General features: G+C 41.5%; 1 protein-coding gene across 1 annotated transcript in view; it reads left to right on the top strand.

Annotated features, from left to right (window-relative positions):
• Nucleotides 1-23156, top strand: part of ca16b (carbonic anhydrase XVI b) — a 98813-nt gene that overhangs the window by 40326 nt on the left and 35331 nt on the right. Inside the window, exons 3-4 of the mRNA XM_075461202.1 lie at nucleotides 13067-13246; nucleotides 18804-18952. Of these exons, the coding sequence (XP_075317317.1) occupies nucleotides 13067-13246; nucleotides 18804-18952 (329 nt within the window). The remainder of the gene's footprint in view (nucleotides 1-13066; nucleotides 13247-18803; nucleotides 18953-23156) is intronic.

Genomic DNA, 23156 nt, shown 5'->3' with positions numbered 1-23156 from the left:
GTGATTGGATTCACACTGGTAGCTGTCAGTCACTGTCAGATCCTCTAAAGTATCACAGGAAGATGGTGCTCCACAAAAAGTGGCAGAGGCAGCACATTGATTTGACCAATCAATTCCAGAGTTTAGATCCTTTCCCTTTTATGACCATTTGGGCAGACTTTACCTAAATTGCCTCTCTACCGTCCAGTTTTAGGCTCGGCTTAAACAGGGTCTCATCTTATTAGAATTCCCAATTGTGGCCTCATCACTGTCTGGGTTGCATTTATTAACTTCTCCAGCGGAAAAAGACATCTAACCTGTCCGCCTCTCTGAGGAACGTTGGCCTCAGTCTTGCTAATTGCTCATTAGATTGCCACGATAATGCTCTCGGAACAAAAGATTTTTCTTGACACTGGTTTGAGACGATGGTTCTGAATGATCCTCTTTGGCCGGGTCTCAGGAACTTGTTTGAAACGTTTTTGAAAAAGGGGGAGAAAGAAAAAAGCTTAAAGCAAAGTCTTGTTAACCCTAAACCAATCTGTTACGAATGCAGTGGCTGAAATTTTGCATTTACTATGCAGGATATTAGCAACTTGCACAGCAGATAGTCCAATGCATTATGAAGCCTTCAGTGGCTAAAAGCATAGTGTTGGCTCTGGCTGTAATTGTAGGCATGATAGATGTCTGCACATCTTCCACACTAATGTGGCAGATTATTAATGTCTACGTGAAGTGCCACATCGAATGACCCCAGGAAGCAATCAGATGCCCTGAAAAAGTGCTCATGATTTAAAACCAAAGCCAAAACCACATCCACAGATGGATAGATAGGTAGGTAGATGGATATGTAAAGAAAAAAGAAAAAAATATTTGAAAGAAAATAAGCAAGCAAGTAAGTGTATGAATAAATAAATCTGAGAGTGAACTTGGTTCAGTAAGTAACCGGCAGCATTTGCAAAAGAACGTTCAACTTCAAGATGTCTCCTGAGCGCCTTTTTTCTTTGATAGTTCAGGTAGCAGCAGATTAGTGATGATCCACTGGATCCGATGATTTAGTGGATGTTGTCTGCTTTTTATGTTACTCTGGCTTTGGCATTACTCTTTAGATGAAAGTATTTATCTTATCTGAACCCCCTGCAAGCCATCCCAACTAGACCTTTAATCACCTGCCACAGCTGGCGTCTGCAGTAACTCTGTCTTTGCACCGTAGGAGTCCCGCACGGAATACCCGAAGATTGCAGCTGAGTGGCAAGCTCATTAGTCAAAAGTGCCATTTTTATTTATTTTTATTATTTTTTTTTTTTATATCACAGATGTACATACAAATGAGGACGGTAGTTTTGGATGTAATAATGATACAAGTCTGCTCAGAAATGGACCTCAGCATACACTGTGATGGATCGATTTAACGGGTTCGAATATTGACACTGACCTCCGAGTTTGATTTTGATAGAGTTGTTCCCTTGAATATGAAATCAAACAAAGTGCTCATTATTGACTAAATTCGAAACAGTCATTAATTTTCCGTACCTTCATCGTCTTATTCAAGGTTAAGTGTGTGTGTGGGGGGGTGTTGCTGCCATGAGGCGAGAGGCAGGGCACATCCTGGACAGGTTGCCAGCCATCGCAGGACCAGCACAGTCCCCCTGTGTGGCAGACTGTATGGTGATACCTGCTAAATTGTCCAGGCTACGACTACACAGATTCTACATTTCACGCCGACCTAAACCAAGTCTAATGAGTTTGTTTTTACCCCTGTCTGTATTATTAGTTTCACTGGTTTGATACGTACTTACAAGTTGAAATTCTTCTTCCTTCTCCTCCTCCTCCTCTTCCGTCACTCGTGGTGCAGCCATGGTACTAGTTGTAGCCTGAGCTTTGGTTTTTAGGGATGCACCGATACTGGTATCGGGTATCGGGCCGATACTATTCTAACATACTCGTACTCGTTAAAGTTAACCGATACCATGAACCGATACCATGAAGACCGCGATCAGAGGGTGTCCAAGTCCTGGTGTGCAATATACAACTACACACAAATATATATTTTCTATTTACTATATCAGTACTTTGTATGTACTCGTTTCATAATACAGAGGAAAACTCTGTTCATAAAAAGAATTAAAAAAAAAAAAAAATCCTCAGAGAACCCATATTTCGCTGTTAGCGCAGGTGGGAATTATGAGACCGTGACACATCAAAGGCTGAAGGACAACATGAAAATAGAGAAAGAGGGAAAATGGAGCGCTTTCTGGTGTGGAGCAAACCATCAACCACCAGTGCAGAGACTGCTGACAAACCCACCACCGATAGAAAAGAGGAAAAAAACTGTCGACAGTAGCATGAAAGTTACCCGTCTTATGGCTTCAGTTGGACCCGGGATGTCAGCAATCCTCAGCCCGAGTGCTTCCTATCGGGAGAAGTTAGCTAATGCTAACTGAACTGCTAGTTAGCTAATTCTTCTGCATCGGACTACCTAAGCATCTCCCACCACGCGATTGAGCAACGTCTTCCTTTCCCCGCTACCTGCCTGTGTGAGTTGGCGTTCTCTGCTCTGGTTAAACATGAAGAACAACAGGAGGGCACGGCTCTCTGTTGAACAGGACTTGCGAGTGGCCCTCTGCTCAGTGCCACCGAGGATTAAAGAAAACTGCGCGCCCTGACAGGCACATGTATCTCACTAATTTGTAAGTAGGCTAAATATTTGCAGTAGCACATGTTTCACTGATTGCTGAAATGTTGCATTGATAAATTGTAGTTTAGGACCATGAACAATGCAGCTTCCTTGCATTGACAGTTCTCTGTGCTGAATTTCTGCGTGCTGAGTTTCCTTTGCCTCATTTTTAATTTTGTGACCCGTCTAGTTTAAATGACCGTTGCTGCTTTGATGAAGCCTAATTTGATAAAGTTTCAAATAAATTTTTGAAATATTTCGTTAATAAATATTTCATGAGTAATAGTTGTCTTGTCACATTATATTTGACATTAGTAAATAGTTATGCACATTTACAGATATTTTACATGATATGAGTGATAACACGTGTTATAAGGGCTATTTTGCACAATAGGTGTACCTTCAGATTTTTACTTGTCCTTTGGTGTGCCTTGGGCACAAAACGTTTGGGAACCACTGGGCTAGTTAGACCGAAACCTGTCTTCCAATTCATTACATTTTTTTGTGGTAGAAGTATCGGCATCGGTACTCGGTATCGGCAAGTACTCAGATCCAAGTATCGGTATCGTATCGTTTGAAAAAAAGTGGTATCGGTGCATCCCTAGTTTTAACTATATTTGTAGGTAAAACGATCATTCAGAGAAAAAGCAAGTAGGTTAGGTGCAGCTCACAGAGGTGCCTTCAGCTCATGATGCCGCTTCCACTTACTGAGTAGGACAGAGAGAGGGATTAAAGTTCCCCCTTTGAGAAATGCATTTTGTATGAACTCTGAGGTGTAAAACAGAAGCTGCAAAAATTAGAAGTGTCTTACTTGCCGCTGCTCCTTGAGCGCCCCTTTAACTACACCCCTACCCCAGTAGTTTGAGCTATTTGGAATTTAATCAAGTTTCTGTCACAGCTGAATTAAGCTACAAGTAGTTGTGGAGATAAGAATTGTTTCAGACCCGCCCCCTCGCCGGCCTATTTTTCAGCGGCTAAGCCACTGAGACAAAGGCAACGCAGGGTGAAGCCGTGCCACCTCTGCTAACTCTGAAATATCTCAGCTGCTAGTAAAGCACACGAAATGTCCCGTTGTTGTCAGCAAGAGCGAATGCGAGAGTCATCGAGGCTCTTTAAAGTGGGGTTATGTGAGGTACTTGTCCACAGTCTGTGTAATACCCACACAGGGAAGTTTAGAGTAGCATGCAGGCATAAAGAGGCTGTGGAGTGAAATGACAGTAAAACATTATTTAGGTACCTTTAGAAAAAAAAAATTAAAAAATCCAACCTTGGAAGAAAAAAAAAAATCTCAGTTCAAGTGCGTACTACATGAAGAATATTTCCACAGCTAAATGTGCTTTCAGGCAGCCGCTTCAAACAAGCAACTGATACCATTCGTCTCACAGCCACCAGACTCCATAGAAACTCTAATTATACTTCCCCAAATGAGACTTGCTGGTCTACCACTGCCTTAGCGTATTTGTCTGCTTGTTTTCGTTAATGCGTGACTCGTCAGGTTTTTCACGTCGCTTTACACACCAAAGCCAAAGTCGCGCATCGACACAAAACCCAACCCATCAAAGCAGGGGTGCGCTACCGAACCCCTGTGCGTGCAAACATGCCTTTTTCTTTTTTCTTTGTTTGTTTCTCCTGTGGAGTTTTGTGGCGGTGGCAAGAACAACGTATAACGGCTGTCATAACAAGTGTAGTAGTGCCGGTATTCTAAATGTAACGCAGAAACTAATCTCGACAGTTGATGGGTTTTCATGTTGCTTTTTTTTGCGTCTGAGCAACACGCACTCCGCTGGCTTTTTGTCAGCCCCGTGCATCTATTCGCGCCCCCCCCCTCCCCGTCCCTATTTGCTCACTCATGCTGTATTTTAGCTCTCAATAAAAAAAAAATAAAAAAACAAGCTCTCTCATTTACTTGTTCTTCTGTTTGTGTTGTCTGACAATGGAACGGCTCTGAAATAATGACACAAATGCAGCCCATTACAACCCCCGTGCTGGAAAGTTAACTTAGAAGTAAGTCATTTTCCAAGCTGCCGTTCTGCACGATAAAATCCTGATTATATAACTGTCATCCATCATCTGATAAAATCATCAACACAATAAATTAAATGGAACTGCTGAGCTGTGAATTTGGCTATAGTCACTGGCATAATGATCAGTCAACGGGGTTAGAGGTAACTTTTTGGGGCGTCGGTGGTGTTCCACACATTATCTAATGCAACAGTAGCTCCACACTGTCATGTGGTTGTGTACAGCAAAGACAGCAGGGCAGCTATTTACTGCCCCCCCCTCACGCTTTGTATGACGGTGTAGAAACCAACGTTAAGGTGCAATGACGCCCCCTGGCACGCTGGAGTGTTAGCCGTGTCAGAACTGCCATTGGCTCTGCAGATTTAATGAAATGTTTAATATTGACATCAGTGATAATAATGTTCTTAATATCTGATTGAAGAATATAAACCTCTTCCCGAGTGGCTGATGCACTAATCCATGTATCGCTGATATTAAAGAAAGTGCAAATTCCCACAGTGCAGTGTTGTTTGGCTGACCGTCGTTTGATTGTCGGCATTGAACTCATTCGTGAGCTTCCTCGTTCAAACGTGGCTCTCTGGCTCGGATGTCTTTTCCTCTTTTGTTCCAAAACCACCAAAGGTTTTCGCCTGCTCTCTCTAATGCGCTTTCTCATTTGTTTTGTGTCATCAAAAAACGCAGTGAATTAAGACGTTCTACTTGGTCTCCTCATTCATCGCAGAGTTGCCAAGGCCGAGCGAATGCGCGTTTGATTTGGTGAAGTGAAACTGAAGAGCCGCTCGTGCACCCCCCCAGACTGTGTGGTCCACACTGACCCTTGGTTGCCGTTTTTCCTATTCTTGCAAACGCCACTGATATTTCAAATACTTGCACCTTGTAGATTTCTCTCAAAGACGAGAATGTAGGCCAATGTTGAGAAAATGGGTTTTTAAAAACCCGGAGAAAGGCGCTGCCATTATTTACTCGTGTGATAAATTCTTGTTTGAAATTCTTTAGTTACTTGATTGGATATGCCCTCACTCATTTTTTGAAGCCCACTGAGGGCATTGTGGCTTCACCTTCATGGTCCACTTATATTTGAGTCAGTGTATTCAGACTGGCCTCGAAAGGAATCTGACAAGAAGCTCCTTTTCAAGGTAGAGTTCCTTGTGCCTACGAAATTCTGCGCACACAAGATGGAAAAATGAAATTGTCGCAGCTGATAAACGCTCTGTGGGTGACTTAAAGACATCTGCCGGCACGGTGAAACTTCCAACAGTTTATTTGAGGTGTTTCAATCGTTGAAAAGTACAGTAATGGCAACAAGAAAAGCCTCCGTCCTCCACTGAGCTGTTGTTCAGACACTTATTTCACCCTGGTGTAACATTTTGCAGTTTTGGCAGCATGACCCCCTTTAGACTCGGGAACAGTCAGTCACCAATCGGCTGGCCCAGTTTTGCCTGGATGAGTTTCCCTCTCTTTGACAGTAGTTGGGTTGAGTCGGATACATTTTCATAGACATTCACACCAATTCACATTCATAAAGTCTGAACTTAATGGTACGTTGTACTTGTACTCTCTTATTTTTTCTTATTTGAGAGGCTTTTTTGGTGGGATCCTTGGTGGGGTTTTTTTTGTTAAATAAAACAGCCCCGCTGTAATTATTTATGAATAAGGAAAAGCAGTCTTCCTGCTTGCTTTCACTCGGCGTAGTAAAGAGTCTGTATTTCTGTCGCCGAACGCTCACAGTCGGCATCGTTCAGTAAACTGAATCTACTTTCTTCTTCCCTCAGTTGATTCAGCTTTGCTCTGAGCTCTCTTCTTTTTTCCCTGTCACATCCCAGCCACTAGGTCACAGAGCTGCCAGGAAGCATGTAAAGAGATCTGCATGACACAGAGACAGTGGAACGAAGGGATAAAGTCTGGCGGCTTGTTTTGTAGAAAGGAGCTCTGGCATAGCAGTTTACCAAGATAGAACGAACTGTTACGTGCTTGTGCTGTTACTAGTACCTTTGACTTGCTTTGCCTTTGGGTTTATTTTGAAAATGATTTAAAAAAAAAAAAAAACAACAAAAAAAAAACCTTGTTTTCACTCCACTTCATATGCAAAAAAAATGTCCACACACTCAGCAAAAATCATCTATAAGCTTACGCAGTTATAAGTACCTGCTTTGGTTAAGACAAAGGCTGATGGTATGTTCCTACGATGTACCCTTCTTATCTGAAGTTTCCTAATCGTTGAAAATATAGTAATATAGAAGTATTAGATGCCTGCAAAGTTAACCCTCAACCCCAGAAGACGCATCGCCTTTTTCCAACACAAATTAACCGGTGTTGCGTAAACATAAGTCTTGATCAACCTACTAACTGCGTTGTCATTCCAAGAGTTGTGATTTATCATCCTTTCGTGGTTAATTAAGATGTGAACAGAAGTGTGCCAGATTGTTCTCTGTGTTTTTTTTATATAATAATTTATAGTAATTATGATATAGGTAGGCATGTGCCGTCAGGCCTGTGCTTAAAAAAAAAAACGTTCTTTTTTTTTTTTTTTACTTGATCTGATATTGATTTATGAAATCTTAATGCGTGCTGTGTTTCCCATTCATAGACTTCACTTAAGACAGGCTGTGCAGAGCATCACCGGCCCAATCCATATTAGATTTAGTTTAATTCTAAGGGCCACTCTCTCTAATGTAATCGTGTGATCGGGGAATTATTTGTAGCGGGGGGGGATATGACTTGTGTAAAAAAAGGTTTTGCAGTAACAAATCATTGTGGGTGAAACCAAGTTGCTGAACATAATGGGAAATACTGCACATCCTCCAAACAATATGATGGTGATGAAACAACGGGGAGCGTTCAGTCGGTGGCGTCTTCACCTGCATTCCTACCCACAGCAGTGACCCTAAACGCAACGACGGTTATGACTAATGACCTTTATGTGTTTATTCGTACCATGCCGCAATATAATCACGATTACGTCTTAGGGATGAATGAAATATTCAGTTAAATTCAAATGAATCAGAAAGAAAAGGTACCTCGTATTTGCACCATTTGGCTTGGACGGTAAAAGAAAAGGTGCGCTTGTCATCCATCATCCCACAGTAAAGCCTCACAGTGCTTCATTGTTCATTGGCAGGCTACAGTTTAAAGTTCAATCTAGAAACGTGGCGGTAAGATTGATCAGGCGCGCAGGGTGTGTCCTTTTCTTTTCTCTTTTACATGATTATTTTTCTGAACTCTGTTTTTCAGTGTCGTTCCAGCTTCTTTTTAGTGCTTTTGCTTCGCTCTCCAGTCTCGTGCAGCTTTATGCAGTTAATTTGATGAGAGAACACGTTATCTGAAACACTTCTCTCCTGTGACCCGTTGTTACCGCGACACCTTTGTATGTGATTGGGTGATAAGAGCAAAAAAAAAAAAAGGGCTGTCATTTCCTTGTGAGGAGTTGAATGATTACCAACTTAGCTGTCTGCTTCAGCCTGTCTCAACAATGCGGAAGCCTTGCGATCATCAGTTTTCTGACCTGTACATTTGATGGCACCCAATGCTGCAGTGTGTCTGTTTCCACCATCTGGAGTGTTATCAACATATTGAGAGTGACAGCAGGAATGTTGTTCAAAATGTTATCTGATGCTCCTGCTTTCACTGATGTTATACTACAGCACACACACGGCTTTAATCTTCTTAGCACTATTCCATCTATACAAATGGTGTGACCTTTCTCAGTTGTGACACTGTGTCTTCTATCTGCTGGCCATGTTTTGCTGTCAGTGCGACTCATACATATGGACTGATCAGTGTGGATTTTTGCAAGCACTATTGTGCCAATTCTGGGAGGTCTGCCAGCCGGCATACAGCATGCATGCCTTCACCGCAAGGGACAAAACGGAAATGACAAGGCAATCGCCATTCTGTCAGCATTGCCATGGAAGCACAGGCATGGCTGTTTATCCCAAGGTTAATGGGATGACGTCTGGAACTGAAAGTGCCAGATTGAGAGAAACATGTGCCTGTTTTACTTAAAAATAGTAGATTGCAGAGACAGTGTCACATTACTCCGAGGAAAGCCCAGGGCAGGTCACAACAAAATGAATATATAACTCTACAAACACAACCCATCCTACTTCTAGCATATATTATAATGTAATAAAGGCGTGATTGAATTTCTATAAAATCCTGATTTGAATGGGATGCTTAGCAATTCATAGGCTGGGGCTTTATTTATATGTGACTATGCTACAAAGTGAGCAAAGCTGAGTTTTTACTGGGCTAAAAGGCTGTAGATAAAAGCCATTATTTCCGAGGAAGCGAAGGGATGAGCATAAGCATGTGGAGATCTTGGCATTAAATCTCCAACTTTGGTTATATGGTTTTATATGTTTTTGTAGTGATAGCCGAATGGATATTTGTTGTTTTCCGAATACATTCGTTTAGAGGTGACACAATGCATGTGGTTTTAAAATTCACGTGTGAGCAGTTTTCCATATGATATGCACATAGGAATGCAGCGTTCTGTGGATCCGTCAAGGACACGGGACCACACAAACGAGCAGGTTGTCACTCATCTTGTGCACTTACAGGCTGTCGCTTCCCATTGTAAACGGCTGAGCGTATGAATCAGACTGCGGCGTTAACATTGAGACGTTTACATCAGACTTAACACTGTTTTTTTGGTTTTTTTTTTACATGTCTGCAAATGCAGGCCTGACTCTCACTGTAAATCAAGTGAAATTGTATTCAAAGTAAACGCATTTTAATTACAGTGCAAACAATAGAACTGATTCCATTTATTTGTAATTATAACCTAAGCAACATGTATTGCAGCTATAGGTAAACAAATCAGCATAAAATATCTGATTATCTTTTGATTAAAACCCCATTATGGCTTAGAGATGATTTTTTTATTATTATTATTTTTTTTAATCATTCTGCACCTTATAATCACATTTGAGTGCTACCGTGTGCAAGTAACAATTTTCCACCACCCAGTAGTCATTCATTCAATAGCTGTATTTTCAAAACTTGAGAACATTTCTTTCATTCAACAACGTAACTCAGACAGACGTGTTTAATCTCGGGACTGCGCTTAACAACTACACTATAATCAGTCTGTGCTGGTTTGTCGCAGGTCATTTATTCTTCTGATTCCCATGTAATAATAATAATTCCCATGTAATTCAGACGATTCAGAAATGTCGACAACTGATGAATTCTGTTAAAAAAGAGAAATTTCCCTAAAAGAGGGACTGTGACGTCATTGGGTTGTAAATGTTTTTTTTTTGTTGTTGTTTTTTTAAATTCAGTCACTGATTTGCATTTAAAAAAGATCAAGAGTTTAAAGGGTTTGCTCCATCACGAGTGAGCAGTCTTGGTGCCTGAGCCGTTTCAGCGGATCCATATGCTGAGTGAGGCTGATGCCGTGTGTTTCAGTTCACATTTGGAACGAGGACTTATTTATAAACGTCTTCACCTCAGCCTCTGCAGAGAGTCACGGCTGCAGTCGGAAAAAGACTTAACCACGAGAATTATAGTCTGGTTCTGATGAATGGCAATGAGACAGATTAATCGACTGCTGTGCAACCCTCACTTATCTGATTTTAGGACTGCTCCTCCCTCTCTGTTCTTAAAAGGCAGAATTATCCCTCTAGCAGTAAATGGGATGTAATTTGTGTTTGAATGGAAAATTAGCAAAAGATTACACTTTTTTTTTGTTGTTGTTGTCGTTTGAGACTATGTTACACATTGAACTACACGGGCACCCAGAAGAGGATTCCTCCAGACCAGCCGATGCTCTTTTCTTCCGGCTTTAGAGGATGCGCTTTAGATCCGCAACAGATTTCTTCTCTGTCTCGTGATCGAACCTCGCGGACAAAGTTTCATGGAAAGCAGTGTCTTGCTTTTCTCACACGCAGGGTGCATCTACTGTTGGAAAGCACCGTGCTTGCTAATGCTAATCAACGATAGATTTAGGCTCGCTCCTTTCGTTTTGCTTTTATTCTAAGATATTCTAAGACCATCGATCAGGTGAAGGGTCTGAAATGATCACTGCACTTTGCCACGACTCTGGAGGACCAAGTGGAAAGCAAGAAAAAGCAGGGGTTGAAGTGAACGTGTGAACAGTGTTTTTTATAGGTAGCTGAATGTAGCACACTTGTTACCACAGCTGTGGGGAACCGTACCCGAGACGAAGAGTAGATACACTTTCTGCTAACACAAAGGCAGTAGATGTAAGGCTAAGCCACTGTACAACCACCTCAGGTATGTGGTGCCTCATCAATAATCTTTCCCAGAACACTGGGCTTGTGGGTATGTGGTCAACTCCCAGTTTCAGTGTGAGCTCCATTTGTTTCTTTTTTCTTTTTGTCACAGGAGGGTAGGGTATCTTTTCATCTCGGTTTCTACAGGCATCATTTTATATTTCTGTAAAGACAGTTTAACTAAGATGCATACTAATTCTGTCGCGAAAACATGAGCACACATTTACATTTGGAATATGATCTTTCAGAAAAAGAAAAATTAGCATGGCTTTAAGCTAAATGTAATAAGTTGTGACTTATTGTTGAATGTTGCAGCCGAAGCTTTAGAACTCTGGACTCTTTGTGAGGCCTTGGTTCGGGTTTTAGCACTGGTCCGGTACCTGATCATGTAAGTTTTTTTTATTTTATTTTTTTTTAACCCTTCCTTATTGAAGCCGTGGATTCAAAGTTGATTGACCTCACAGTGGCACGGCTTTCACATTACAGTGAGTCATTTGTTTCATTTGATTCAAAAATGAAATACCGCTTCACGCAGCTTTAATCTTTGGATCAAATTATTAATGGAGCCGTGGGTGTTAACTGGGCTTCACGCCGTTCCATTTTATTCTGCAAGGTTATGGCTAAAGCGTTATCGAGTACAAATGCAATGGTAATGGGGAAATGACAAATGAGTATGCATTTTTTTGCACACAAAGGCTCAATAGGAACCTTTGTGCACGTAAGACTTTTATCTGAGAATTGTAAACATTTGCTTCATTTTATGTAAATCCTCTGTGTATTTATGAGTGGCAAGCAGCTTTCAATTGCTCCATGGCATTAGTGTTTCACTCATAATGGGCTTTATCCCAGAATATGAAATATCGGGGCTGTACTGGCACGGTTGTGTTTATAAACTATAATCATGGCTGACAATTTTAATCCTGCTTGCTAATGCAGTCATTAGTTCAAAATGCTGCTCACATTCATTGTAGCATTCAGGGCCATTCGGGCCTTACATGTCCGCAGCATGGCAGCTGATGTTCTCACCACACTCTATCATCTTTTAAGTTTGCTGGCCTGGTACGAGGAGCTGTTTTATTAATCTCTCCAATGAACATGTCTCCACGCTCTAAATGTAACAAGAACTTGTACAAATGTCTGTCGACATGTCACTCCACAGTGCGCGTTGTTCTCTGGCTGTTGGAACGCTGCGTGTTTCGAAATAATTCTGAATCAAAGTGTCCTTTTGAAGGAGTTGAGCACAGTCTGTTTAGCTGTAAGGTGTTTATACATACCAAGACATAAAGCTGCCCTCAATTCATGTTTTTCTTTTCTTTCTTTCTTTTTTTTTTTTTTTTATAGTCAAGAGGAGTTCTCATATCTTTTTCATGAGCTCATAGCAAAGTTGTCCTATATCTGTAGGGAATGAGATCATGAATATTGTGCAAACCCAGAAAAGTTAAAATCCATGCATGCTTCCTTGTTCCCCTGATCCCTCGGCTTTTGTTGTTGCATCGGCCAATTGTACCCTGGAAGAGATCAAGGGGACCCCTGTCGGTTGTGGATTATTCCTTTGTAGAAGCGCCACTGTAGGGGATAGAGGATTAAAAGAGCAGACACTGGATGGGGATTCTACAGGAAGTTAGTTTGCAGCACACGCTGCGCATGAATTGTTAACGCAAAGTTGTTGTTTTTTCCTCTTTTAAAGGCTATTGATTAGGCTTGCTTTTTATTGGAGGAAAAAAAAAAAGAAAGAGAAAGAAGAGATGCGCATAAGCTGGCTTCTCATTCCGGGCTCTGGTCCAGGTAGTGTCGCAACACAGGGATATGACTCATTTGGATATTTATATTTTCTGCAGACAATTAGCACTGGAATTGTTTGTACCCAGATGAAGCATTTTTTTTTTTTTTTTGTGTTCACTTGTTTTCTCAGCTGAGGGGAGGGAGCAGCAGGGGGACTGAGAGGGCAGTGCAGCTGAATGAATATGAAAGAATCTTTGTCCCTTTTTCCCTCTCTGTTGTGGCTGTTACCCCGTGGGCTGCTGTAGCGGTAGCTTCATTGTTGGTGTCTCTAATTTAATCTGTGGCAGAGTTGATACCCGTGGATAAAGGTGATCGGTGTGAGCCAGTCTACATTCTGCACAGTCTACATCTTTGTGTACTCTGTTTTCTGCAGGGAGCCATGGACCTCGAGGCTGGGCGGCGTTATACCCAGAGTGTGCTGCTAAGAACCAATCCCCTGTGGATATTGTAGATGACCACGCGTCGGTTTCGGAGGAGTACCAGGAGTTGGGGCTTGAAAAGTTCAACACTGAGTCCTCCAATCAAACCACCATGAAAAACACCGGAAAAACAGGTTTGTATCAGATATTTAGTTTTGTTGTGTCTGTAGACGGTATTGGTAACTCTTTGTGAAATGATGCGAAATGGTGCCATATTTGAAGTAGTGTCATTTACCATATAAAACAGCTGGAGATGCTTTTTCCCTGTAATACAGATAACTCTTGTTGTATTGGACTATTGCAAACAATTCTGCAGTTCACCATGAAAAGCCTCATTTTAATATTGAATTTTAAGGATCACTGTGATGTGCCTTAATGTACCAGTTATGAAATAAACTTGGCTAGCCAAAAAGAAGTTAGACAGCTTAAAAGTTCACCTTTACACAATATATGTTTTATTCGGATATTTAAAAAATCGGTGCAAATTCTTAAAATACGAAAATCCTCCACATCGGGGATGTAGAAACCATAACATCGGTCAGTTAAGCATCGAGCGTGCATTCATCGTTAAATTGCACAGCTGTTGTCTGAGTCTGTATGATGGTGTAGATCCTGGTGAAAAACATCGAAGTATGGGCGGTCACGGTGTAAAAACAAGTCGAATGGCTGGTGGGCAAACTGAAGGGTCTCACCAGTGTAAAAAAAATTCCACAATAACATTGTGTCAGGAGCAGGGCGCTCGAGAAGCAGAAAAATCTCTCAATATAAACAAGTCAACAAAGTGACACTAAGTTGAGGTGAGCATTGTCCATAAGTCACTCAGAGCTCTCAATAAGGTGACAAGAGTCACCTTATGGAAGGGTGACTGAGCCATGAGTGAGGGAGTTGAAAAACTGCGGAGTGGCTGGATATCATCAAGGATATTTCAGAATGGGGATCTTTCGGAATCAAAGAAAAATGGCATTTTCTTTAGTACACAAAGCAAAGTTGAAAAACACTTTGCTGCTTCAGTGAAAGACGCAACGGCCTCACTTACGCTCATCAGTCCACCGTGGTTCTTGTAAATCTGTGAGCCCCCCTCACCTCCAATGCTCTGCACTCAACATTCTGTTTGTAAGCTAAGCTTCGCACGCCTTGTTTACAGATTCATTCTGAATGTTGCTCAATTAGCTGCTTCTTAAAATCACTGCCACAAAGTAGTTTCTTGTCAGGTCTTTAATGCAGCTAATCCGCGGCACGTTGGTGTGAAAAGTCTGACCCTAATTGATCTGGCTGCTTTTGGCACAGTTTCTGATAAGAGTAGTGTCATCTTTTTTTTTGCGTTTGATCATAATGAGAGTTGTTGGCCTCCATGACAACCAAGGCCACTGACACAGCCGAGCGGCGCTGTGGGCCGCTTATTTACAGAGATGGAAGTAACGCGGCTCGGTGTCATTTTGGGAACGTACGGGACAAGAGGATCTTAAATGGCTGTGAAAAAAAGGGGGGGGGGGGAACCCCATTACCGCAAAATACTCCAGAGCAAAGGTTGTTTGGAAAAGGTCGACTCAAAACCCAGCAGTGTATTGTGAAATTGATGTAATATCAGTTAGTCGAGTAGAAAAATATGTAGGCTTTTTATTACCCTCACCCACCGAGCCCATTACAGTAAGAAAGCCGGGCCCTGAAAATATCTGTAAATTGACCGTCCAAAAAAAAAAAAAAAGAAAATCCCACGGCTCCCGATGCAGGACACTTTAACCACAAGTGTGACATTTCTAATTCTCTTATTCCATTTTACCAGCAGAGGCAGGCTACATGACCTGGAATTACGTCTAGTCTAACTGAAACAGCTGAACGCTCTGCAGTTTCTGCAGGTTAATTTCCTGTCACATTGCTGCTCCTCTCTTAGGCAGCGCCAACATCTATAGCAGACTCTATCTGTGGTCATGACTCCCCGTGAAATGATTTGTTATAGAGGTGGCCTGGTTTCTCTGGTGTATTTTCTGTCGCCCAGACGTTATATTTCAAAGTCCTTATCACCTCAAATGTGACTGCTCATGACATCATTTTGTAGTATGAGTTAGTTATCGGTCATGCGATGCGTTTGCCCTTCATATTCACCGAGAACACTTGCTCAAACAAGTCTCAGATGTTGTATTGTTCTCCCAACGAGTCTTTGTCCTTCAGAGTTCTCATCTGTTATTCTCCACATCACGACTTTTTGCATCCTTGATATCCTAGATTATACATTCCTTTTTTCCTTGTCCACGTCTTTTCTCTCTTAAGCTGCGTTTAGGTTGTTAAACAACACCTCAAACAGGGATTTTGAAATATAATTCGACATACTTAGCGATCGCTTTAATCATTCGTGTTTGGCTGAGCTGTTGATAACGTTCATCTGTGATGTGAAAAACTCGGAACACGATTATTTCGGCTTTTTTTCCAACTTGAATGAATGCATTTTCATTCAAACGGTGACTGGCGCGTGCAACAGAAAGTCCGTTTTCCCAAGTCCAACCGGCTATGGCGGACGGCCAGAAACGTTGGCCTTTGTTGGGCCACAATCATTAGACTATGCAGCATGTATTATATAATGTCCTTGGCCTTAATTACATTTAAAGTGCTTCTGTTTATGTTTTTTTTTTTTTTTTTGACAGATTGGACAGATCCTCCAAAGACTTTGGAGATTTTTTTTTTATAATATCATAAAAGTCTTTCAGTGTACTGTAATTAACTCTTTTGACATTATGCAATGGATTAGTTGTACATGCAGCTGGATGTTAATGAATATATGAAAGAACATTTGTATCGGCTTCCATTCCACCACACTCTCCTAACGTCATCGTTGTGTAGACTATCCTCTTTTCAGGTCATGGTGGGGCAAGGGCAAAGGGATTTAAGTCCTCGGCGGCACATAAACACTCTGTCTTTTTATTTTTATTTTTTCTAAATCTATGATGCACTGCATCTGTGTGCAAGCTGGAAAATGGAGCCCTCCCCCTCAGTTGCTCTGCCTCGGGTTGAAGTTGTTGTGTGACTTGACCTGGCTCGTTCTTGATGTCCTAAAGGAAATGTCTGGCTCTTATCCGTCACTGTGTTCACCAGCTTGCCACCGACTGAGTCTGTTTCCCATTTGCGGCTGAACCGGTAGAGTGCCGTTGCATGTTACAGCTTTTTAACTGAGTGCCGGTGCCCCGCTGAGTCTAAGACCTGCACTACGAAAGACTGAGAGAAAACAGTACAGTTGCAGGTCAGGTAGCCAAACAGCAGGACGACGCTCCGTGCAGGCACAGTTAAAGCCAAGTGCTGTTCCAGATTGAGGTGAATCAGTGAGCTCATTACCACGAAGAACTCCCTAAATATAGTCTTTGCTCCCACAGTTGGATGCATTGCTATGACATAATGCCTTTAGAGATTACACTACTGTATTTTGCCGACTCCAACCTGTTATTGGCACTAGGGGGGGTCGCTGGAAATTGAGTTGCTCAAATCCCCCCTCCCGCTGAGGGGCATTAACATCCTTCTCACTATTTAAAAGTCACTTTCACAATTAAGAGCTGAGTGAATAGATCTTAAAAGTTCACTGCAATTGATTACACGACATTCCCTTGTGCCTTGACCTGCTTTGAGATCAGGCTGATTGGCCGCCACTCATTCACCGTTCCTCAACAAAACAGTTCTCAGTAAGATTTCAAACAACTTTAAACCCAATTCAGGGGGAATCGGAAGGCCCCAGAGACATCTGCATTGATCAAGGATTTACTTTCACACACCCCTCTTCTTTCACAGGCTCTGATTCAAGGTCTTTTTGGCTTAGCTTCTAATTCTTCCTCTGCTGTTTGAGGGTTCACATACACCCAGGGCTGCATTCCTAATGAAACTCCCAAGGCCAGCCAGCGTCTCCGTTCCTCAGCTTTTCTCGTGTTGCACATAGGATTACATTGCTTAGACAACATCAGTTACAGGGGATTTCTATTTTTATTTTTTTGCAGTTGAGTCGCACATTATGATAATGTTATGGGTTGTTATTTCCCGTGCAGACTGTTTTTTTACTTTGACCTAATGCTTTCAGTCTTGGAAATCTCCCGCATCATTTCTTCTTCTTCATGCTGTGGGCCTCCAGTTTAAACAGCACATTAGTACTGCTGGCAGATTCTTGCCTCACGACACAATAGCAGTTCATCCCTCATCACACAGCGTTCCTCTCTTCTCAGATCTTCTTGTCTCTTCCTTTTGTTTCTTCAAATCTCCAACTTATTTTTTCACCCTCGATCCATCAACGGCTGACCTGTTTTTGCTAATGTTAATCTCTTGCGTTCTCATTTCAAATCTATCCTTTATGTTGTCTATTTGCTGTGAGTCTTTTTGTTTGTTTTTCTCTCCTAGTTTGCTTTGTGATATGATTGAAAGTGGGCTGTCCTGATTCAGAGGCTGACTAAATCCTCATGTTAACACCAAGGATCAGCCGACAGAGCATCAGGTCTAATCTGGCTAATGATGTCAAATCTAGACGTGGTAACGGGTTCTAAATGTATTAGCATGCGACCTCAGCCAGGACAGCAGAGGGATGATAATCTGGCTTGCCATGGTGTTTCAGATGCCACGGATTACCAACACAGCTTAAACTCGGACTTACATGACATTACGGAGAACATTGACAAGCACTAAAAGCAGGCCCAGCTTCTCCTGTGTACACGAAGAAGTGCCCTCAAGCAACATACCAAAGCCTGATTTGCTCCTGAAGGGCAAGCTGCAGCTCATCTGCAGTCTGTGTCTGTGTGTGTCCGCCACTGTAAATTATAAAAAATAAAAAGAAAGTGCATAACATTATTGGTGGTGTTATTGTTATCTTAAGGTTTTTTTTTTAACCTTTATTGCCATCCCTGCGCGATCACTTCTTTGTTTAAGCATCTCGAATAAGTAGTCCTTCTTGAATGAGCAGTTACTATTAACACGTATTAACACTGCGGCCTGTTTTGGGATCTTTAAGTCTTGGAGAAAAAATCACTCATTTGAAAAGATGTACATTAGCACACAAGTCTTTGCTGTGTCGTATCTGTGAAGTCACATTCATAGATGAAAAATCAAACAATTTCTGTGTTGCGAAAACAACTGAAATTCCTCATTTCCTCAACAAAAAATGTCTTTGCCGAAGACTCCGCTGTTAATGATCTTACATGAGAGAAAATGGAAAAGATGCCCGCTATTCTGCAGAGGGAGCAGCGGCATTACAGTCTTTTGTAAAAACTGGAATGTGGATGAAGATCACAAGGCATGTGAATGCCATTATGTGGTCCTAGGGAGTCATGCAACAATTAAAGAGACGGCGACTTCTACTGAACCTGTTCACTACACCTCACACAGTCGACCAGGGATGTCAAGGCCACTGGAAGGAAGCATGTTTGTGCTTTCTCTAAAGGGCACATATCTAGCATTGCTGTGAAGGTGCCCACACTGACTTTCCATTTAGCAGCTTATGAAAAAAAAAAAAAAAAAAGTATAAAGTAGCACAATGTGACATCTCAGGTCTGAAACATAAAATATTTCTGGGAAAAAAAATTATGAATGCAAGTGTGTCATTTATAATAAGACTTGAGCTACTTTACGCTCTCTTATTTAATTTGCAATCTCCCTTTCTGCTGCCTTTGCATATTTGCGCTTACATTTCTGCCTTTGATTCAATTATTCCCCACCCCTGTTTGTCTTCAGTTGCTGTGCTCCTGAAGGACGACTACTATGTGAGAGGTGCTGGACTGCCGGGACGCTTTAAGGCTGAGAAGATGGAGTTTCACTGGGGCCAGAGTAATGGATCGGCAGGCTCAGAGCACAGCATCAATGGCAGAACGTTCCCTGTAGAGGTAAACGTCATGTTACTACTCGCAATTTGACAAATGCTTATGGTCCAGTGTTGAAGGTCAAACGGTGATTAGCCAAAGTGTTTAAATGGATTACAAGTTGATACAATTTCTAAACTAACTAATGAACCCTTAGAATTAAGGTTTAGACACATTTTAACTCGTGAATCTGGCTGAATTCTTTGTGGGATGGGCTCCGTGGAGCTTTGAAATGTTGTCGGCATTTAAAGCTTCCGTGGCTCAACAGTATACGGCAGAAAATGCTGAATTGAGGTGACGTGTCCGTGCCTTTTACAGTCTTTGTTCAAAAGGGGTTTTTAGTGAGCTCTGGATCCACTGAAGAGTCAAATTAAACTATTGTAGATGTGTCATTTACGAAGTCATCATCAAAGGGCTTGGTCATGGCCTCCCCTAGCAAATGCATATACATATACATCAGTACATTAACATCAATACAAAGAATAATTCAAGAATTTTGAATGTGATCATTTTTACAAAGATATTTCATCAGTATAGCATTGCAAAGATGATGTGGAAGTTTTCAGAGTGAGTGCCATGTTCACCACCACAGAGCTATAGGAGCCAACATCATTTTCTTTCATTTCGAACTCTGCAGGTTGTACACATTAAAGTTAGTTTACTGGAAAACAATCACATGCAGAAATTAGTGCAAAAATAATCCTGATGACATTATCCACGGCTATATCTGTTCCATGTGTTTGGAGACACCATATTTATAGCACTGAAAGGTTTTATTACTAAGTGGCTTTCTAGACTGTAAAAGATGAGGGAATTTATCAGACTGGGAGGATCTCTCTCTCTCTCACACACACACACACACACACACACACACACACACACACACATAGAAAAAAAATAATGAAAATCTAGCTGCAGTATCTAAGTGTTTGAAAAAGGGAGAACAGATTGCAAGTAATAAAGGGAAACCAACAAAAATCATCCAAAACTCTTGTAAAAGAGGTGTAAAGGGTGTAAAGTCTCAAATCCTCTATTATGATGTATTGTGCATAATGGATTAAAGCATAAATCTCCCTCTTTTTTTTTATGCCATGCAGGAAAAGGGTTATGACAGCCTTTTATTTTTTTTATCATTTACAGTTCCATTCCTATTAGTTACCTAAATTGAATTAGCAAATGCATCATACTTTGTAGATTTTGTAGGGTTAAAGTAGGGATTTTCTTCTAAATCTTACACGTTTTTTTGATCATTTCCTAAAATTTAGCAGTGTACAAAAGCAGGAAATAGCTGTTGGTTTGCCTCTCTGTACGGACTCCAAACACGCAGCTTGAGTCCTCCTCTGTTTGTTTCTTGGCTCTCTTCTTTGGAGCCCTCTCTACCAGCACGGCTTTTGATGCTGAATGGCTGGGTAATTAGATTTATTTTTGCCACATCATTTTGTGTTCAGTGTAGTGTTAAAGGGCACCGGATTATATACAGCCATTATAAAGCTGTTGTGCATATGGCTCCTTTGATGGTGTGCTTCTAAATAATACGGTGGAATTTACTTTAATGGCCAATTTGGGCAGCTGTTAAGAAAAAAAAGCACAAAAAAAAAGAAAGAAAAGAAGCACGGGGAACGAGGAAATTATGTCCTCCAGTTGCATAATTCATGGATGTGAGATGTACGTAGATTTGTGGCTTGACATGTCTTTGGTGTGTAGACAATAGTTTTGCTTTGACTTCTCTTTGAAGGTGCACAGATCCCCATGCTAATATGCTTCTTTTATACAAGTAAACAGCATAAACAGACCTGTTTGGGTTCGGACACTTAACTAACTTGGGGGGCGGGGGGCGTGAAACAGAAATTATATTAGGCCAAAATAAGCCACATGTTTTACATAGGATGAAAACAAACAAAATACTTGATGATGATGATGATGATCTCTGCTGGATGTCTTTATCTTGCTGAAATGCATCTAAACAGCCCGAGTAAGCTGTAACACCTTGAAGCCACATGCTGCAGCTGAGTGCTCTGCTGGCCAACCGCGACTGGTTAGCAAGCAAGCAGACAGGTTCAAATAAATAGAGGAAAGCAAAGGATAAATGATTGAAAAATCCAGCTCTTGCCATTTCGTAGAGATGCAAACTGTGGCCAAATATGCCGAAAATGGAGGAAAACAAGCCTAATCATCCCCTATTACAGCAGACCCGTGTGCTGATGCAGGGAATGTGAATTTGTGAGCGCGGTACTGGCACCCCGAATTGATTACTGCTAAATGTTTGGGGCCAGTCGTGAAGAAAAGTCTGCCATTTGCATGCAAAGATCATCTGCGGCAACCCTGTTTCCTAAATAGGTTGTGGATGTTGTGTGAAATGCAAGAGTAAAGCAATAACCCAGGTGTTATCAAATTCTTTAAACACTGTGTTTCATTGGGGGGGAGCTTAAAAGAAAAACTTGCAGAACATCACAGAACTAATTGATTAATGGACTGAAACGAAGTAGGGAAAAAAAATGACTGTGCTGTGGTCTGAATAGATAAAATTATAAGACCTGTGTTAAAATGACGGGGACCATCCAGCTTGTTAGCAGCACTCTGATAAAATGCAGTTTATTATTATATGGTGGTGCATTAGTGCACGTTGCATGGCTGACTTACACATATTTGAAAAACGTAAAGTTTGTGCGGCGGCATAAGCTGTCATCCAATAATCTTCTCCGTGGAAGGTGTTGCCTTTTTTAAGCAACTAATGCAACATGTCGCAGGCGAAACGGCACGAGTCCATCGTAAAACTCACGGCCCGCCTGTCTCCCGGACTTTGCGCCGTCTGAAAACATTTAGCGCGTTCTGAAGCAAACAGAAAGAAGAATACCCTGTCTTGGAGAGCTGAAGTCTTGCATCAAGCAAAATTTGGGAAAAACATTTTACTTTCAAAACTACATCTGTCAGTCTGCCCAACTCTGACAGAGGGCCTTTAAAAGAGGAGCTGATGCAACACGGTGGTAAACGTCCCCCCTGTCCCAACTTCTCATCTTCTTTTTAAAATATTATTTTTCACTCTCGTTTGATATATTGTCTTTGGACCTTTTTTTTTTCTTTCTCTCAAATAAACATCTAGTTTTCAAATTATTTCTATTTCACATTTCCACAATGTCAAAAGCGACGCTGCACACTCTTCATATGAAGGGGTGACCCTCTTCTGGTGGCGATGCACGTGAAGCACATGCGGTCCCGATGGAGCTGATGTGACACGCAGCGCTGTATGATGGGAACCGAAGGGAAAAATGGGGTCAACAAAAGCCTCTGAAGGCAACTTCAGTCACTTTGTGATTTAAAATAGACAGTTGCCATTGATTTCTTTTTTCCCTGCAGGAGGAACAAAAAGACTCTTCCACCCATATATCCTGTTAACGACATATGTACATGCACGCGGTGCAGCACAGAAACAACCCAGAGTGGCAGCTCTGCTTTTAAGAAATTATTCTGTTTTCAATAAGTCGGATCGCATACATCAGACATGATGTATTATTCGTCACTCTGAACCAGAAGGTAAGAGTGAAATCGAATGATGAATGGTCGCGGGGGAGTGTGCTTATGTAGGATCTAGCCTTTAGCCATTTGACTGCTTCATCTTGTAAGATGTGTTATTTTCATTTTTCATATTTATGACCTCGAACAATTTGATAGATTCGACAGTGTATTATATCTGACAAGATGTGTGCAGCAAATCATACGTGTTGTACAGAATGTATGAATGTTTCTGCTTGGTGTACCTGGTGACCTTTCATAGCGGAGGTTAGCCTTTGTTTAGGCGATTGTGCGTTTTTTTTTGTCTGAGATGTGAGCAGCGTGGCCATGAAGGTTTAGCTCCAGGACTTACTTGCCTCTGTTAAACAGAAACAATTTTCCAACCTGCTGTCTAATTATCTCTCGACTCCAAATGAGTCACATTCAGCCCTGAGTCACTTCCTGCGTAAAGGATTTACTCTTACAGGAGAAGAGGGGGGAAAAAAGGGCTTTTGTGCCACCTGCCCGAAAATTTGAAAAGCAGCACAAATATAGTGCGCCTGTGAACAGAAAGACGAATTTAGTTTCAATGAGCTGGATTATGGAGCGGATCTGGCTTTGTACTATGGTTATGTTAGCAAAAAAATAGAAATAAAAAAAAGAGGGAGAGGGAAAGAGAGAGAGAGAGAGAGAGAGCGAACCCAGGGGGCTGCTTGGCCTGTGGCTCCTGAGCCTGACA

The sequence above is a fragment of the Odontesthes bonariensis genome, chromosome 3, assembly GCF_027942865.1.
Source record: "Odontesthes bonariensis isolate fOdoBon6 chromosome 3, fOdoBon6.hap1, whole genome shotgun sequence".
NCBI lineage: Eukaryota > Metazoa > Chordata > Actinopteri > Atheriniformes > Atherinopsidae > Odontesthes > Odontesthes bonariensis.
The sequence above is the reverse complement of the archived record's forward strand: the minus strand, read 5'-3'. Positions and strand labels throughout refer to the sequence as shown.